This window comes from Echinops telfairi, unplaced genomic scaffold (assembly GCF_000313985.2).
Source record: "Echinops telfairi isolate 266 unplaced genomic scaffold, ASM31398v2 ScPeMD7_7410;HRSCAF=8448, whole genome shotgun sequence".
NCBI lineage: Eukaryota > Metazoa > Chordata > Mammalia > Afrosoricida > Tenrecidae > Echinops > Echinops telfairi.
Window position 1 is genome coordinate 25,269,906 of NW_022111310.1, and position 15,509 is coordinate 25,285,414.

The 15,509-nt window shown below is 46.6% G+C and overlaps 1 protein-coding gene and 1 non-coding gene across 2 annotated transcripts in view; both read right to left on the reverse strand.

Annotated features, from left to right (window-relative positions):
* Positions 1–6,573, reverse strand: part of MEGF9 (multiple EGF like domains 9) — a 106,543-nt gene extending 99,970 nt beyond the window's left edge. Inside the window, exon 1 of the mRNA XM_004712555.2 lies at positions 5,876–6,573. Within this exon, the coding sequence (XP_004712612.1) occupies positions 5,876–6,458 (583 nt within the window). The 5' untranslated portion in view covers positions 6,459–6,573. The remainder of the gene's footprint in view (positions 1–5,875) is intronic.
* LOC115871920 lies at positions 3,966–4,129 on the reverse strand. The gene has a single exon (XR_004047558.1). It is a non-coding gene; the product is annotated as a U1 spliceosomal RNA (small nuclear RNA).
* Positions 6,574–15,509: the final 8,936 nt, after the last annotated feature.

Genomic DNA, 15,509 nt, shown 5'->3' on the forward strand with positions numbered 1-15,509 from the left:
TTTTTAAGGCTGTCAACTTTACAAAAGTACACTGCCACATCCATCTCCTGCAGAGAGGCTGGTGGAGTCAAACCTCTGACCTTTCGATTAAGAGCTGGACTCTTAACCACTGCACCTGGGCTACTTGCTGCTATTTATAGTTGTTACTTATTCATACATATGTATTTTGCTGTAAATATCATAACATGTTTGATTATAATATGCTTCCTAACACCTTACCAAGGTGTATTTATCAGCTTTCCAAACTCTGACCAGACTCTACACCAGGGGTCCTCAAACTACGGCCCGCAGGACACATGCGGACCACCGAAGACATTTTTCCAGCCCGCCGGATGTTTTTGCCCCATTTGTTTTTTTACTTCAAAATAAGATATGTGTAGTGTGCATAGTAATTTGTTCAGTTGTTCTTTTAACTATAGTCTGGCCCTCCAATGGTCTGAGGGACAGTGAACTGGCCCCCTGTTTAAAAAGTTTGAGGACCCCTGCGTCTAAACACCCCCAGCCTAAGAAATGATTGTAGACCTCTATTTCCCTCAGAAGCTAAATCGTTTCTATTTCCTTAAAATGAACAAAACAAACACTCTATGACTGTCAAGTTAACTGCAAATCATGGCAGCCCCGTATGTGTCAGGGTAGAACTGTGCTCCACAGGATTTTCAATGGCTGGCTTTTTAGAACCAGATCACCAGGCCTTTCTTCCAAGTCATGCTAGGGTGGACTCACACTCCAGTACTAAAGTTTGTTTAGCAGTCAAGCATATTGCATCATCCCAGCATTCTTAAAATGTATAGCAGCTTCTTAAATAGCTGAAAGCAACCAAGCAGCCCTAACCCTACAAGCCCAAAACCCAATTACCTGCCATCAAGTTGATTCCAACTCCTAGCAACACTATAGGACCCTAAACCTTAAATAGTCTCTGATTTGATGACCACAAGATTTCCAAGTATAGTGAGGAGAGTCCTGCATTCCTAGAATAATCCTTTAAAATAAAATCTACTTATAATACTTTATTTAAATATCATAGTAGTCAGAAGTTTTCAAACTAAATTCTAGAGCTTGCATAAACAAAAGCCATTCACATAATTTAGATCACAAATAAATGATTAAATCTCTTTGGGGGCAAAATGTTTTCTGAATCATACATAACAAATCATCACAAGACTTTAAAGCTGGAAGAGACCCTTTAGAACAAATCTAAACTATTACCCCTTTCCTTCCAAACGGTTCTACCATCCGTAAATGCACTCTCCCCTGTCAGGTAACAATCACCTGCCCCAGCTTGTCCTTAGACTCTAACTTCTGTCTATGGGAACACCCTGTCGGTGAATGTGAATAACCTGGGTGGCATACACTGAGTGACAAACTTGGGATCTAAACAGATGACTCAAATCTAAAGTGACCAACCTTACAAACTGGTAAATATGACTGCTTATACTTTAAAAAAATAACAAGAATTTCCAAGTTCAGAATGAAGAAAAGCACAAGATGTCCATGGGTGGGAGGGGGAAGTGGGGGTGAATATACATATACCGTGACTAGGGACTATATCAACAACAGTATAGCTTCCAGGAAGAACCAGGTAACCGCCCTCTCTATGTGCTCATTATAGCACACCTGGAGTATTATGCTCTGTTCTGTGTCCCACATTTTGGGAGAGGCCGAAAGACTGACAAAGTCGAGAAGAGGGGAGACTAAGCTAGTGAGAGAATTTGAAACCACGTCGCATAAAGAACAGCCGAAGGGGCTGACAGTGTGTAGTCCAGACTCGAGGGAACTTGAGCACTCGCCCCAAATCCCTGAAGGGCAGTCTTGGCGCAGAGAGAGTAGACTTGTTCTGCACTGCCCCAAAGGGAGAACCAGAACCAGTCAGTGTTAACTACAGAGAAAAATATTTCAGCTTAGCTCATGGAAGTATTTCTGAGAAGACAGTCGTACCCAGCCCTGTTGATGTTATATGTCGTGGAATTAGTTCTGGAGTAAAACTGCCCCAGAAGGTTTCCTAGGGAGTGGCAGGGGTCCTCAAACTATGGCCGTGGGCCACAGGCGACCCGCCGAGGACATTTATCCGGCCTACCGGGTGTTTTTGCTGCCACTGCCTGTCCTACTTAGCAGCCGACTCGTCCAGTGTGCATAGGAATTTGTTCACAGTGTTTTTTAAACTATAGTCCGGCCCTCCAACAGTCTGAGGGACAGTGAACTGGCCCCCTGTTTAAAAAGGTTGAGGGCCCCTGGAGTAGTGTGCCAGGCCTTTTCTCCCATGGAGTTGTTTGTGGGTTTGAACCACCGGTCTTTTAATGAGCAGCAGAGTGCTATTGAACGATCAGGGTTCCTTTGTCTAGCCCTAAAGGTTCACAATTTAAGAAATTCAAGTATCTGTCATCACATCGATGTCTTCATGCTGATTATTGCTACTACTATTATTCCAGAGCCTCTAGCATCACAGCCTCTCCCCTCACTCTTCTTAAATGCCCTATCCAGGCAACCAACAGCCAAACACTTTGTCAGGCTATGGGAGGAAAGGCCCTCCTTGCTGGGCAATTAGTTTCATTTTGCAGATCAGTGTCCCTGTAAACAAAGCAGTCACTAATTGAGGGTCAGGCACAGGCTCTCAGCTAGACTTACATAAAAGAAAGTTTTAACAAATCACAAAGCAGCTATAAGACCATCCCATCAAATAATAAATAGTAACAGTGATATTTGGTCCTTAGGAGAACATTGAGATATTGTTTTAAACCTGTACAGCCATCTGCCCAAACCACCTCTCTGAAATTCACTTAGATGTCTCCCGCTGTCAAAGAGATGTGCTTCTGGCCTAAAGTAGATTATCTCTGGTACCCATACGCCCAAACCCACTGCTATCGAGTCAATTTTGACCCTCAGTGATCCTATAGGACAGTGTAAAACTGTCCCTTTTGGGTTTCTGAGGCAGTATATCTTTATGGGAGCAGGAAGCCTCATCTTTCGGCTGCAAAGCAGCTGGTGGGTTCAAACTCCTCTGAGCTTGTGGTTAGTAGCACAACTCATAACCCACTACACCACCAGAGCCGCTCTGTTACCCACTGTGCACAGATTTTTTTTAAAAATCCACACTTGGATTATGTCACTTTAAAGCTAAAACTGTCTATCAACAGGCTCACAACTAGCCCAGCTGCTAAGGACTAGACACGGGGAGTCCAGAGTAGATTCACACACAAAAAAGTGCAACCAGAGTAAATTTACGACACAGGAGAGTTTACTGAAGGTAAACATGTAGAACTTCTGTCACCCAAAGGCCATCTTAGGCAGCACATGTTAGGCCAAGGAAGGTACTAATAAGCCTGCAACAATAGTTCAGGTGGCAAATGTTAATCAGCCCAGCTTTAATACAGGTGAAATTGATTTGGCTTCTAAACCACTCCAGTCAGAGTATTAGAGAATATACATGAGGGATTTTAAAAAAGGACCCATGCATATTATTTTCTGTAGCTTTTTAAAAATTATTTTGGTGTGTGTATGTACTGCAGAAATAACCTACTGCAGAAAGCGCTCATTAATATAGAATTAAATTATTATTCATTCACAATGGAAAATGAAGCCATCAAAAATAATAAGGTAGACTTAGGCTCTGAGATGGGGGTTGGGGTGGAGCCTATGATGCATAGATAAGTGAATACAGCAAGGTTGCTGTATAAAATTATTCCATTTTGATTTTTTAAAAAGAAATAAACCAAGGCTGCGTGCGTGTGTGTGTGTGTGTGTGTGTGTGTGTGTGTGATGTGCAGAAAAGTGTTTGAAAAGAGATGAGACAAACTGTTAACAGTAGTAACCTTTAGGGAAATGACTTTTACTTTGTCCTTTATACATTTCTGGGCATTTATTTATTATTGTTTTTAAGTAAATCATTTTATTGGGGGCTCTTACAGCTCTTAGAACAATCAATAAAGGTGTTTACACTTTTAGGGTTACTCTTCTTTTTTTTTTTTAAACAGGGGAGAGCGCGAACACAGTCCCCCACTATCACAAATTATGCAGTCGAGTTTCCCACATTTGGGGAAATCGCAGGGGTCAGCACACCCGGAGTGCAATGGATAAGTCTTGCCCTGGGAAAATCACCTTCGTGATCATGCTATCTCCCCTACCAGGTAAGTATTTATGGGTTATTCTTGTGGTTGGAAAATAACAATCCAAAAACATTAAAAGTAAAATAGCACCAATGGAACACATGTATTTATCAGCAGCTAACCATTCAAAATATGTGACCTTGCTACTTTGTTCGTGCTACTGAGTGCTTGAAACCCCAGAAAATCTACCTTATACTTCTTCTTTTATATATGATACTGAAATACCAAAGTCAACATAACTCCCTACTATGCTTTTCAGATGGTTTCTAGCCAAACACACACACACACACACACAATCCCAGTCATGCTGGTGACACATCCATGGTGTTTACTCCACACCAAGAACTGTCCTGAGTGCTAAAAATACATTAATTTATTTAATCCTCACAGTAAACCTAGCTGTGAGTACTATTATTATCTCATTTTACAGTTGAAGAAACTGAGGTCAGAGCTCAAAAGTAACCTCACCAAGATGACACAACTCATCAGGGGCAGAACTGGGATTCAGCCTGGGGTTTAGTGCTGCCAGAACCCATCTTCCTAACCTGTCTCTCAGTTAAGGAGCCAATCTCTCTCTGTAACACTAATGCAGCTAACAAACAGGTAAAGCCCAGCTAGTAACTATATTCCTTCAAGCTGGAAGTGATGCCAGCTTGTTTATATGGGTGAGTAACCTGCATAAGGAGTAACCTCCTTATGGCAATGCCACACTCTCACCCAAGATTCAAGACTGTTTAGGGGCTCATAATCATGTGAGAAACCACACTATACACTCAGTCATAGTCCTAAATCCACCCCTGACTCAACAGTAATCTCTGAGCCTAAGAATTAGGTCAGAGACCCATAACAATAAATACAGCTAGACAAATGCTTTGGGCAAATCTCCAAATCTCCGACTCCAAGCCCACCGTCAGAAACTCTTGCCCAATGCTTTGACAAGGTAGATTCCATGTGTTTCCCTGAAGGCCCTCTTTAAGCCTAAGGGGCAAAGGATCAGAGTTGCCAACGTTGCTGACAGACAAACCACCAGGAAGACGAGCCTTACTCTGTATGTGGATGCAGACAGAAACGGTCATTTCTCAGCAATAGTGAACATTCTAGCTTAAGTGGGGGAGAAATGAGCATCCTCCCCTCAATTGTTTACCCAAACCTATTGACCTTGTGGCTGAGGAGGGAGTGAACACGGTGCAAGAAAGGGATTTAACCTAGTTTATAAATGTGCTCAACCTAGATACACACCTGTCCCAAATGGCCTACCAAATCCACATATTTGCAGGGATAACAAGAATTAGTGTGTTTCGGGGGGCGGGGAGGGGGTGGCGACAAGGGCCTTCAAGAGGCCTATAATACTGTTTGTAAACAGAACCCTCACCACACCTCCACCTGTCACTTGAACAGCTGATATTGACATAAACAAGGAGAGACCGACGTGGACATTGGAGCTTGGGGAGGGTACGTCCCCAGCCTCGGACTCATTGGCGAAAGGAGGTACGGCGCTGGCTTGCAAACTTCCGCAAAAGTTTGCGCCCCTTCGGGCTCCCTGACCATTTGGGAGGAGATGCCTCCCGTCCAGCAGTCGCCCCCGTCCCGGGGGAGCTCGGCCCGGGGGGTGCGGGGAACACAAAAGACTTTCCAGGTTGAGCGGGGAGGGGAGTGCGGGCGGCGAGCTGGAGATGGACGAAATCTGGGGGGCCTCTGGGGCGAGCCCGAGGACGCACGCCGGGGGCCGGGGAAGGACGCGAGGGTCCGGCCGCTGAGGACGCGCTGGGACTCACCTGGGGGCGGGGAAGGGGCCGCGGTGGCAGGTGGGGTGGGCGGGACGCTGCTGCTGTCGCCTTGGAGAGCCGGGGCCTCGGTCTGCAGAGTGGTGGGCGCCGGGACGGTGGGCGCTAGGGGGGTGGTCGGCGCCGGGCCAGCGGTGGCAGAGAGGGCGGTGGGCGCGGGACTGGAGCGAGGGTGGGTCGGAGTGGGTTTCACCGGCGGAGGGGTGGTCGGCGACGCGCGGAGCGGCGTCTGGGAGGTGATCGGAGCAGATCCGACCGTCGCCCGAGCGGTGGTCTCCGGAGACTGGGCTGAAGAGGTCGCAGCCAGGGGTCCGCGGACGGTAGTGCGCGGGGGTCCGGTCCTCGGGGCCTGGGCCGTGGGGGTCGGGGCCTTAGAGAAGGGGTGACTGGGCTCGCCCCATAGCCCTGGGCCCGGCGACGCGTCCACCTGCCCCGCGGCCGCGCCGCCGCCGGTGACATTCCCCGCCGAGGTGGCTAGGACGGCGGCGGCGGCGGTGGCAGCGGCGCAGCACAACAGGGCGAGGCCGCCCAGGCTCGGCAGGCTCCTCATGGCGCGCGTGGCTCCGCCATTCATTCATTCAGTCAGTCAGTCAGTCGGCTGGTCAGTCATCTTGTCCTCTTTGCACTCTAAACTGGAAAGCCGCAGCCGCTGCCGCCGCCGCCACCCGGCGTACCATCGCCACCTCCCTCTGACAGGCGGCCGGCCCCGCGGGCGGGCCCCAGCACGCAGGGAGCGACCGGGCAGTGAGAGGACGGCCCGCCTTCTCCGATTGGCAGCCGCTCCTGACCAATCGCAGGCCACGCTGGCCCACGTGATTCACCCGCTTCCCGGCCTCTTTGTAGCTCCACCGGCCAATCAGAGGACGCCGATGGGAGGGGGCGGTGCGTAAGGCGGGAGGAGGGTGGTGCGATCCCTGATCAAGCCGGCCCCGCTCGGGGCTGCCGCGGCTTTGTCTGCCCGAAGAGCGGGCCGCGGGCCGCGGGCACCGGGCGCCGCGAAGGAGACAAAGGACGCGCCTCGCGCGGCAGACGCCGGGCCAAATCATCTGCTCCACTGGGCGGCGGGCGCGACCCGGGGCGGGGAATATGCTCTCCGGAGCTTCCCCTCCCTCCCGAACAATGGGGCGCCGGCGCCTCACCCGGGGGGCGGGGACTGGGCTGGAGCCCCAGCGCGGGGCGAGGAAGGCGGCAGCGTGGATGTTGAGCGAAGCATTCCCCTCTGTTGCCCGAAGGAACCTGGCTCCGGGCCTGCGAGGTCCGCCCCGCCGTTCTCACTTCAAAGATGGGGAAACTGAGGTCCTTAGGGCCTCACGGAGCCCGGCCGTCGCCCTCTCCGGGCACCTGCTGTAGGCCGGGCTGGAAAAGGGGCCCAGAGGCCAGTTAGGGGCCGGAGGTGCAAGGTCTCTGCGTGGGGGAGACAGATTCACACTCAGACCTTATCGTGAACCCCTCCGGAGAATAGACTGTCAGGGTTGAGCCTCAGCTTCAGGCCGTGTCCAGACAGTTTTCACCTGTAAAATGGTGGTGGTCGGACACACACACACACACAACACTTTCCTCGCCCCTGGAGCTGTTGTGAAAACAAGCAATGTAGGTAAAGGGCTTAGGCCAGTGCTCAGCCCTCAGTAAACGCTCCCTGCTCTGTCCCTTGAGCCGCCTGCTGGTCCCGGGTTTGGGTGCGGGGCAGGTAGCAAGGTGCGACCCTGGGTGGCATGCAGCTTTGGATGAATGTGGAATTCGGACTCGCAGCCTCTCCCAGTGCGCCGACACGCAGGCTTCGGTCAGGTGCTGCTGCCTCTGATCTGCAGCTTCCAAGGGGAACCAAGCGAGGCGGGCTTGTCATCTGACCGGGCAGAATCCCAGTCCTGCTGCCAACCCAATTCTCCTCCCCGGCATGGCGCTTGCCTTTGTGTCTGCTTGCCCATTATTCACTGGCCTCCAACCAGAAGAGCCGGATAGGATTTGCGTATGAACCTGTATCTATGTTAATGAAATCATGAATTACTTCACATGCATGGTAATGTATGTGTGTGAGAATAGGTGTGCTTGTGTATGAACGCATATGTGTGTTTATAGGGTGTGTGTGCATGTTATATGTATTATGTGAGCGAAAGAGTATGGGAGCCTAGTATCTATGTTTGTGTAGTGTGTGTTTTAAGTTTCTTCGAATGGGTACTGGTGTATATTTTTCTATGTGCTTAATACTTGTGCATCTATATGGGTGTGTCTTGGTATATTTGTCTATGTAGATGAGGTAGGACAAGAGTGGGAGTGTGTGTATGTTGGTTTCAAAATCAATATTTAGCAAGCATATATATATATGTATATGTATGTATATAATTCCTCCTGACCTTTCAAATCCCAACCAAAATGCCAAAGCCTTTAAGAAATTTCCCTGGATTTTTTTTAATGTGTCTAAGAATCTCCTGCAGAACTGAGAATGAAGCTCTTCTTCCACATTTTCTCACTCCCTTTGTTTATTCATTGATCACAGCCCTGATCTATCAAGTTATCTTCCCCTCCTCCTCTTCCTAAAAGGGCCAAAGATGAGGTTTAAAAGTATATGCAACCAGATAAATTGAACTGCCCACATAGAGATATATGACATCTCAGCACCGTGCACCAGCCTGGATACTAGTCGTGGTTTATGAGTCTTCTTCACCCATTGGACCGTTCCCACCTCTGTTCCCAGTGCCCAGCAGGGAGAATGCTCATACACTGGTTCAAACACACTCCCTGCTCTGCAGGAGAAAGATGAGACTGCTCCCGTGTGGAGGAAGAGCTGTTTGTTCCTTAGGCAAACAGGACAGGACCAACACATTTCATGGTCCAAGGTCATGGAAGGATGGTTTGAAGAGGCTGGTATGTCTCTTGGCCTGAGAGAAATGGGCACTTGGCCTCCTACTCTCCGGCAAGGGTGCAGAGAGCAGCCACCTGCAGTTTATCAGTTACTTCACTTTCCCAAGCCCCATCCTCCCCTCTGTCTTTGAACAGCCTGAACTAATTAATGAACTAATGTTTCTTTGTATGCATTAAGAATTGTAAATCGGAAAAATATATATATAAATGATCAAGGGTTCATGAGGAAGGAGGTAGGGAGGGCAAAAAAATGAGTTGATACCAAGGACTCAAGTAGAAAGAAAATGTCTTGAAAATGATGGCAACATATGTACAAATATGCTTGACACAATGGATAGATGTGTGGATTGTGATAAGAGCTGTACAAGCTCTCAATAAAATATTTTTAAAATAAAATAAAAACGATTTTTGTTGTTTAAAAAAAAAAGCCCTGTAAATCACCCTTGTGTAATCCTGGCACGAGCATGGCTGGCTACGTGATCTGGGGAGTATATAAGCTCACCTCCAATAAAGCTCTGGGCTCTGGAGCATCTATGCTGCAGGGACCCCGTGCCTCAACTTTTTGTCTGTCTCTTTTGTATACAAGTTTTCTCTTTTGTAGAGCATACCCTCTCAAACCCTTTCCATTTGTGAGATAAGAGCTGGTCTCTACATTGTCTCACACTCCCGTAAAGATTTATAGTCTCAGAAATCCTGGATGCAGTCACTGTCGTGGTTCGTAAAACCTAAGTATCACAGTCACTATGAATTGGAATCAACTCAATGGCAGTGGCTTGTTTTGGGTGGGGGGGGGAGTTTCTTGGTGCTCCATCTATGTGGGTTCATATTTCATCTTTACCAATGCTAACCTTGAACCTCGTTGGCTGAAGAACCAGTTGAGGAACCTCTACTCCATTAATTTTCCCCATCAGGTGACATGGTCTGACAGTGGCCCTACCAGATATGGCCAAGTGATAGCTGAAAACTGCTGGGCTGGCCCTGAACTCTGCTGTATAGGAGATTTCACCAGCAGTAGGGAAGAAAGCTGATGCAGCTTGCTCGCCTGGAAAATCACAGAACAGAGAACCGAAGGACTGCCAAAGTCACCGGGGCCAGCGCTCTGTCTCAGCCAGGGTTCACATATGCGGTGGCTTCTAAGATACGCTAATTCACCCTTAATACGTATAGAAGACATTTCATTTTGAAGAAAGGTAACAGAAGTGTATTAATGTTGATTCATGCAGCATTTGATTCAATGTTTTGTTGCTCTGATTATTTTTTTCTTTCCTTTTTAAAAAAATCATTTTATTACAGGGCTCTGATTATTTCTTAGGAATAACATTTTACTTTGTGTTTAAAAATTGGAAATACCTTAAGAACCCAACCTCAGAGAAACAGATTATTATACCTGTTCAATGTTATCATATAGAGTAACCAGAACTGTGACGATGAAGACAATATAGGAAATCTTATTAGGCATTTGAGCTCTTACTCGGTGCCAGAAAAGCCCTGGTGGCATAGTGGTTATGCATTGGGCTACAATCCCCAAGGTTAGCACTTCAAAACTACCAGCCATTCCTCTGGAGAAAGACCAGACTTTCTACTCCTGTAAGTAGCTACAGTCTCAGAAATTCACAGGGGCATTTCAACCCTGTCCTATAGGGTTGCAATGAGTGGTCAAGGACTGGATGGCAGTGAGTTTGGTTTTTTGGTTTCTCTGTAGCTAGACCCTATGCTAAAAAAAAAGCACATGACTTTCATTTACTCCTAACAGCTAAAAAGGGCCCAGAGAAGATAAAGCCATTTGCCCAAGGGCGCTTAATAAGCGATAGAGCTAGATTTCAAGGCTGGCTGGCTGGCTCCGGCTGGCACCCTTAAAACTACACTTTGCAGTGTAGAGAAGATGGGTTTTGAAGATGGGCAGGAAGATCTTGGGCAAGTCCCCAAAACCTTTCACAGACTCAGTTACTTCCGCTTTCAAATGTGGGGGATAGCCTTCCCTTTAGGGAATAAAGGGAACATGCTTATGATATCGTTAGGCAGAAAAGGAAAAAGAAAAGTATCACTCTACCTTCATCAAAAAACAATACAATGTTATTATTATTTTAATGAAAGCCATGACAACTGTGTAGCAATGTTGGCTTGCACTCTCCTCTCCAGAACTGCAGTTAAGGCTCAGGGTTGTCAAAAGACCAGTCATGCCACCCAGGACATCTGGGGTCACCGGCTGACTGAGAGACCACAGACTATCAAAGGTCAGGAAGGATCCTGGTGCGCCTGTGAGCAGCCTGTCCTTCCTCCCGCAGACAGCCCAGATGTTCGGATTCCTCTGTGTGTCCCCAGCAGCATCTAGTACTGCATCAAATACAAAAGAGGCGACTCAAGTATGGCTTGTTGAGCTAACCAGAGCCTTATTATATGTGACACTGCTCCAAGAGGTTTGTATCGGTCCCTCATTTAATCCTTGAAAGAGGAAGAAACTGAGCCTGTGAAAGGTTACAAGGGACTTGCCCAAGATCTTCCTGCCCGTCTTCAAAGCCCACCTTCTCTACACTGCAATGTCCATCCGTGTGGCCCCTGCGTGGTGCACTGTACAGTAGGAGGTTGTGGTGGATGGAATGGTATCCCCTCCAAACTATGTGTTGTAAATCCTAACTCTATGCCTGTGGGGTGATAATCCTATTGGGGAGTTGATTGTTTTAGGCTTGTTGGTGAGACAGGGTTATAGAGGACCTGTCTTAAACCATTCTGTTTTGAGATGTAAAAGAGATTAAAAACAAACAACCCAAGTGAGAGGAGAGAAGGGGAAGAGAGATGACAAGACTGCCCAGGAGCAGAAACTCACAAGACAAAGACTTTCCTTCCAGAGCTGACAGGGAAAGACATTTCATCCCCAGAGCGGGGCCCTAAATTCAGACTACTAGCTTCCTACGTTCTGAGGAAACTAATTTCTAGGTGTGTTTTTTAAGCTGCCCTTTTATGGTATCTCTGTTAGAGCAGCACTAGATAACTAACAGAATGCACTGCTGTCTTTCTGCCTCAGAGCAGTTGGCGGGTTTGAACCAATGACCTAGAGGTTAGCAGTCCAATATTTACCTGACAGGGCCACCAGGCTCCATAACTAAGATAGAAGTCAGTGAAGTCAAGGATAGAGACCAGATGTGTCAAAGGAAGGATACATATCCTTCAAATGTAACAACTCCCTTCTCGGGTTGTTGTTGCTAGCTGCCTCTCATGAGCTCTACTCCTGGCCCTGGTAGCTGTGTATGTACCCTGCCCAGGTCTGCATCATCTTCAGGATGGTTGCTGTGCTCAGTATTGGGAGTGACTTCCAGATGAGGCTTTCTACTCCCGTAAAGATTCACAGTCTCAGAAACCCACAGGGGCAATTCTACTCTGGTCTTTAAGGGACACTGAATCAGAATTGACTTGATGCCAGTGTATTTGGGTTTTGGGGGTTTTTCTCCAACCTAGAGGGCACATTTTCCCTCACAACACTGGATTATATCCTGTTGTGATCAATCGGGTTCATTTTTGGAAGTATAGATGTCCAGGCCTTTCTTCCTAGTCTGTCTCTGTCTAGAAGTTACACGGAAACTTTTCCATTGTGGGTAAATATCAACCTGGTATTTGAAATAGAGTGACATGTAGCTTTTGGCATCACGGCAACATGCAGGTTAACAGCGTTCAAAGAACTGACGGTACAGCAGCAATATTACTTATTTATTTTTTAGTTTTTAGAGCAGTGTTTAAAGAATGGGAAGCTTCGCGAGTTAAAAAGAAAAGAAGGCAAAGTAATACAACGGATGTGGCTCAGCAAACTGCCTTCATTGCCCAGATTCCAATGAAACACAGAAACTTTCCTCTTTCTGGTTTCATGAAACAGCGATGCTGACAAAGCATGGTTTCTAATCCTACCAGCGCCTGGCCTCCTATCAGATGTGGCTAAATGCTGGAGTAGGCATCTTCAGCAGACAACTCTAGGGATTATTGGGGCCACTATGAGCTATGTTTGCTCAACAAAGGAGACTAACACAACTCAGGGGGAAAGAGACAAATGACTAAGAAACATGAAATATATTCAGCTTAAGTACAAAGAGAAATGCAGCAAATGGAAATAATGAGATGCCGTTGTTTTTTAACCTATTGATTTGGCAAGAGGTTTTCTAAAACTGGTAATACTAGATCGCAGGTATGCCTCAGTCTATGGGTGGGAATGTAAATTGATTCAGTCTTTCCAGAAAGTCTTAAAAGTGTTTGTCCTCTTTGACCCACTACTTATACTTTTAAAAATCTAGCCCAAGAAGGTAAAGAATCAGAGAAAGATGCCTGTCCAACACGGCTCATCAGAACATGGAGTTAGGTTGGGCACTTCATGGTTAAGAGCAATGACAGTCCTATGTTGGAATACATTGTGGAGTCAAATCTAACTCACAGAGACCCTTAGATCCACAACAAATGGCATTTTTGTAGCTGTTTTGGAGGAAATTCTTACACATAAAATTATGGAAAAGTAGCTTGCGTGACTGTTACCATTATGTAAAGTGACATAATAACATGCATAGAATAAAATACCAAAAGGAAATACATCAAGGTGCTAACTTTGTCTCTGAAATTGCATTATGGTTTTGTTCTGTTTTTTTCTTTTTCCTTCATCCTTTCTGCATTTTCCAAATCTTTTTTTTTACAATGTGCACAGATTATTTCTATGCGCAGTAACAGCCAACAATAGAGCTCACATAGATCTAGACTATATCCGCCAACCATATTATTGGTCTGCTCCCCATAGTCTCTCTTATTAAGAAAGAATGGATAATCTCTGAGAACATCTGGCTCAATTAGCATAGCATTCTTATTAAAATGTTCTCAATCTTAGATCAGTGAGTAGCATGTGGGGTCTTAAATGCACTCAAGTGGCCATCTAAGATGCAACTTCTGACTGCGAGCAAAGGAGAGAAGGAATGGCTCACTAGAGTCACTGCCTGAGATCAGAAGAACTAGATGGTACCCAGCTACCATTACCAAGCCTTCCAACCAGGGACCTAATAGAAGTCTCAGTTAGAGTGGGAGAATTCTCTTCAACAGTTCAGACTTACTGGGCCAATAGAAACTCGAGGAATCCCCGAGACTATCACCCAAGACACCCCTTCCAGTCATTCCTGGTGGTCACCTTGCTTCTAAATAATGGGAAATAAGCAAGCTCATCCACAAATGCTCCTTTAAATTAATCAATAATATGAGAGTAAATGGTCAACATTTACCCTAAAACAAAGTTGGGAAGCTAGATTAATGTAAACAGAACAGAAAGAATGGAAGTAATGACAATATTGGCACATGTGTTGAACAATGAGTTGGATCACTCAACTCATTTAAGGGATGAGTTGAATCACAATGTGTATGAATTGTTAAAAGTAAAACTATGATCTGCTCTGTAAACCTTCACCTCATTCCCAATAAAAGCCCTGTTTTTTCAATGGAATACCATGCATCCCTACAAAACAGTGATGGACGCACGAAACACGGCATGACATGGAAAGGCCTGGAAACCATTATGCTGAGTGAAGTTAGTCAATCACGAAAGGACAAATATTGTATGAGTCCACTACTGTAAGGAGTAGTGGATTTAGCAAATCTTAGGGACAAATTCCTGACAAAAAAGAGTAGAAGGCTACCAACCAGCCAGGGACCATACATACATTACCTCCCTTTGGGGCACTTCACAAGGATCGCCTGCCTTGAAGGCGGGGACCTCACATTGTCTGGGGTCACTCCTTCAGGGGGGGGGGGGTTAATGGAAAAACACCATGCACTTGAGGCTATACAACATCGAGATAGACAAGGCTGGAACAAATCAAGGGACATCTGCAGGAATGGAAGGAGAACCTTGCTGGGAAACCAAGTTAAGACCAGGGGAGGGGAGCATCTACACTTTGGAGGAAACACTGATACACTGATCGCTCTGTTTGTGAGTATGGCGGGAGAGTGGGGAGCAGCATCTTCACATCGGGAAGGGATGCTAAATAATGATGGTAGGGAACCTAGGGGGACAATGGACCAGATGTTATGTTCCTGGGTAGACACTATGAATATGTATCCACCCAACCCTCAGTGAACCACACATGATCTAAGTACCATGATGACCTTGGAAGCTGACTTTGCAGGCAGCATGGCACCACCACCACCCATCACCCTCACCCCCAGTGGCTACACCAGAAGGACTCAACATAAATGCCCAAGTGAATGAACCGAGCCCTGCCTTGAAGCTGCCAGCACCCTTAGGACTGGGTACTCTGATGCAGAGGAAGCAGAGCGTGGCCGCTGCAGAGATGTGGAAGTGACAGTCATTGGATTTGGGCGAGAATCCATGGCTTGATAGGTGTCTACTGGAAAGGGACCCATAATCACCACCATCTATTCAGTACCTCGAGGCCCCCTTGCATTGATATGACCGGTTTTGATCTGTTGGGGAGGGATCTGCACTTGGAAGAATTGACCCAGGAAGTTTCACCTGCCACCACACCCCATGCTTAGGGTAAACAGAGCTCAATCCATTACAAGGCTGAACTATGCGGGTCAACAACACAGGAGAACTGTACTCTGACAATCTCCTCAGACCCACAGTGTCTGAAGTGCTGTGTCACTGAGAAAACAAATTGCCTTATACCCCACGAGGAGGATTGACAAAAGGAAGATTTCCTTTTTTGTTTCTATGGGTTTCTGTTTTGCTGCTTTTTGTTTATTTGGTTTTTGTTTTGTTTGTTTGTTTGCTGGTTGGTTTGTTGCTGTT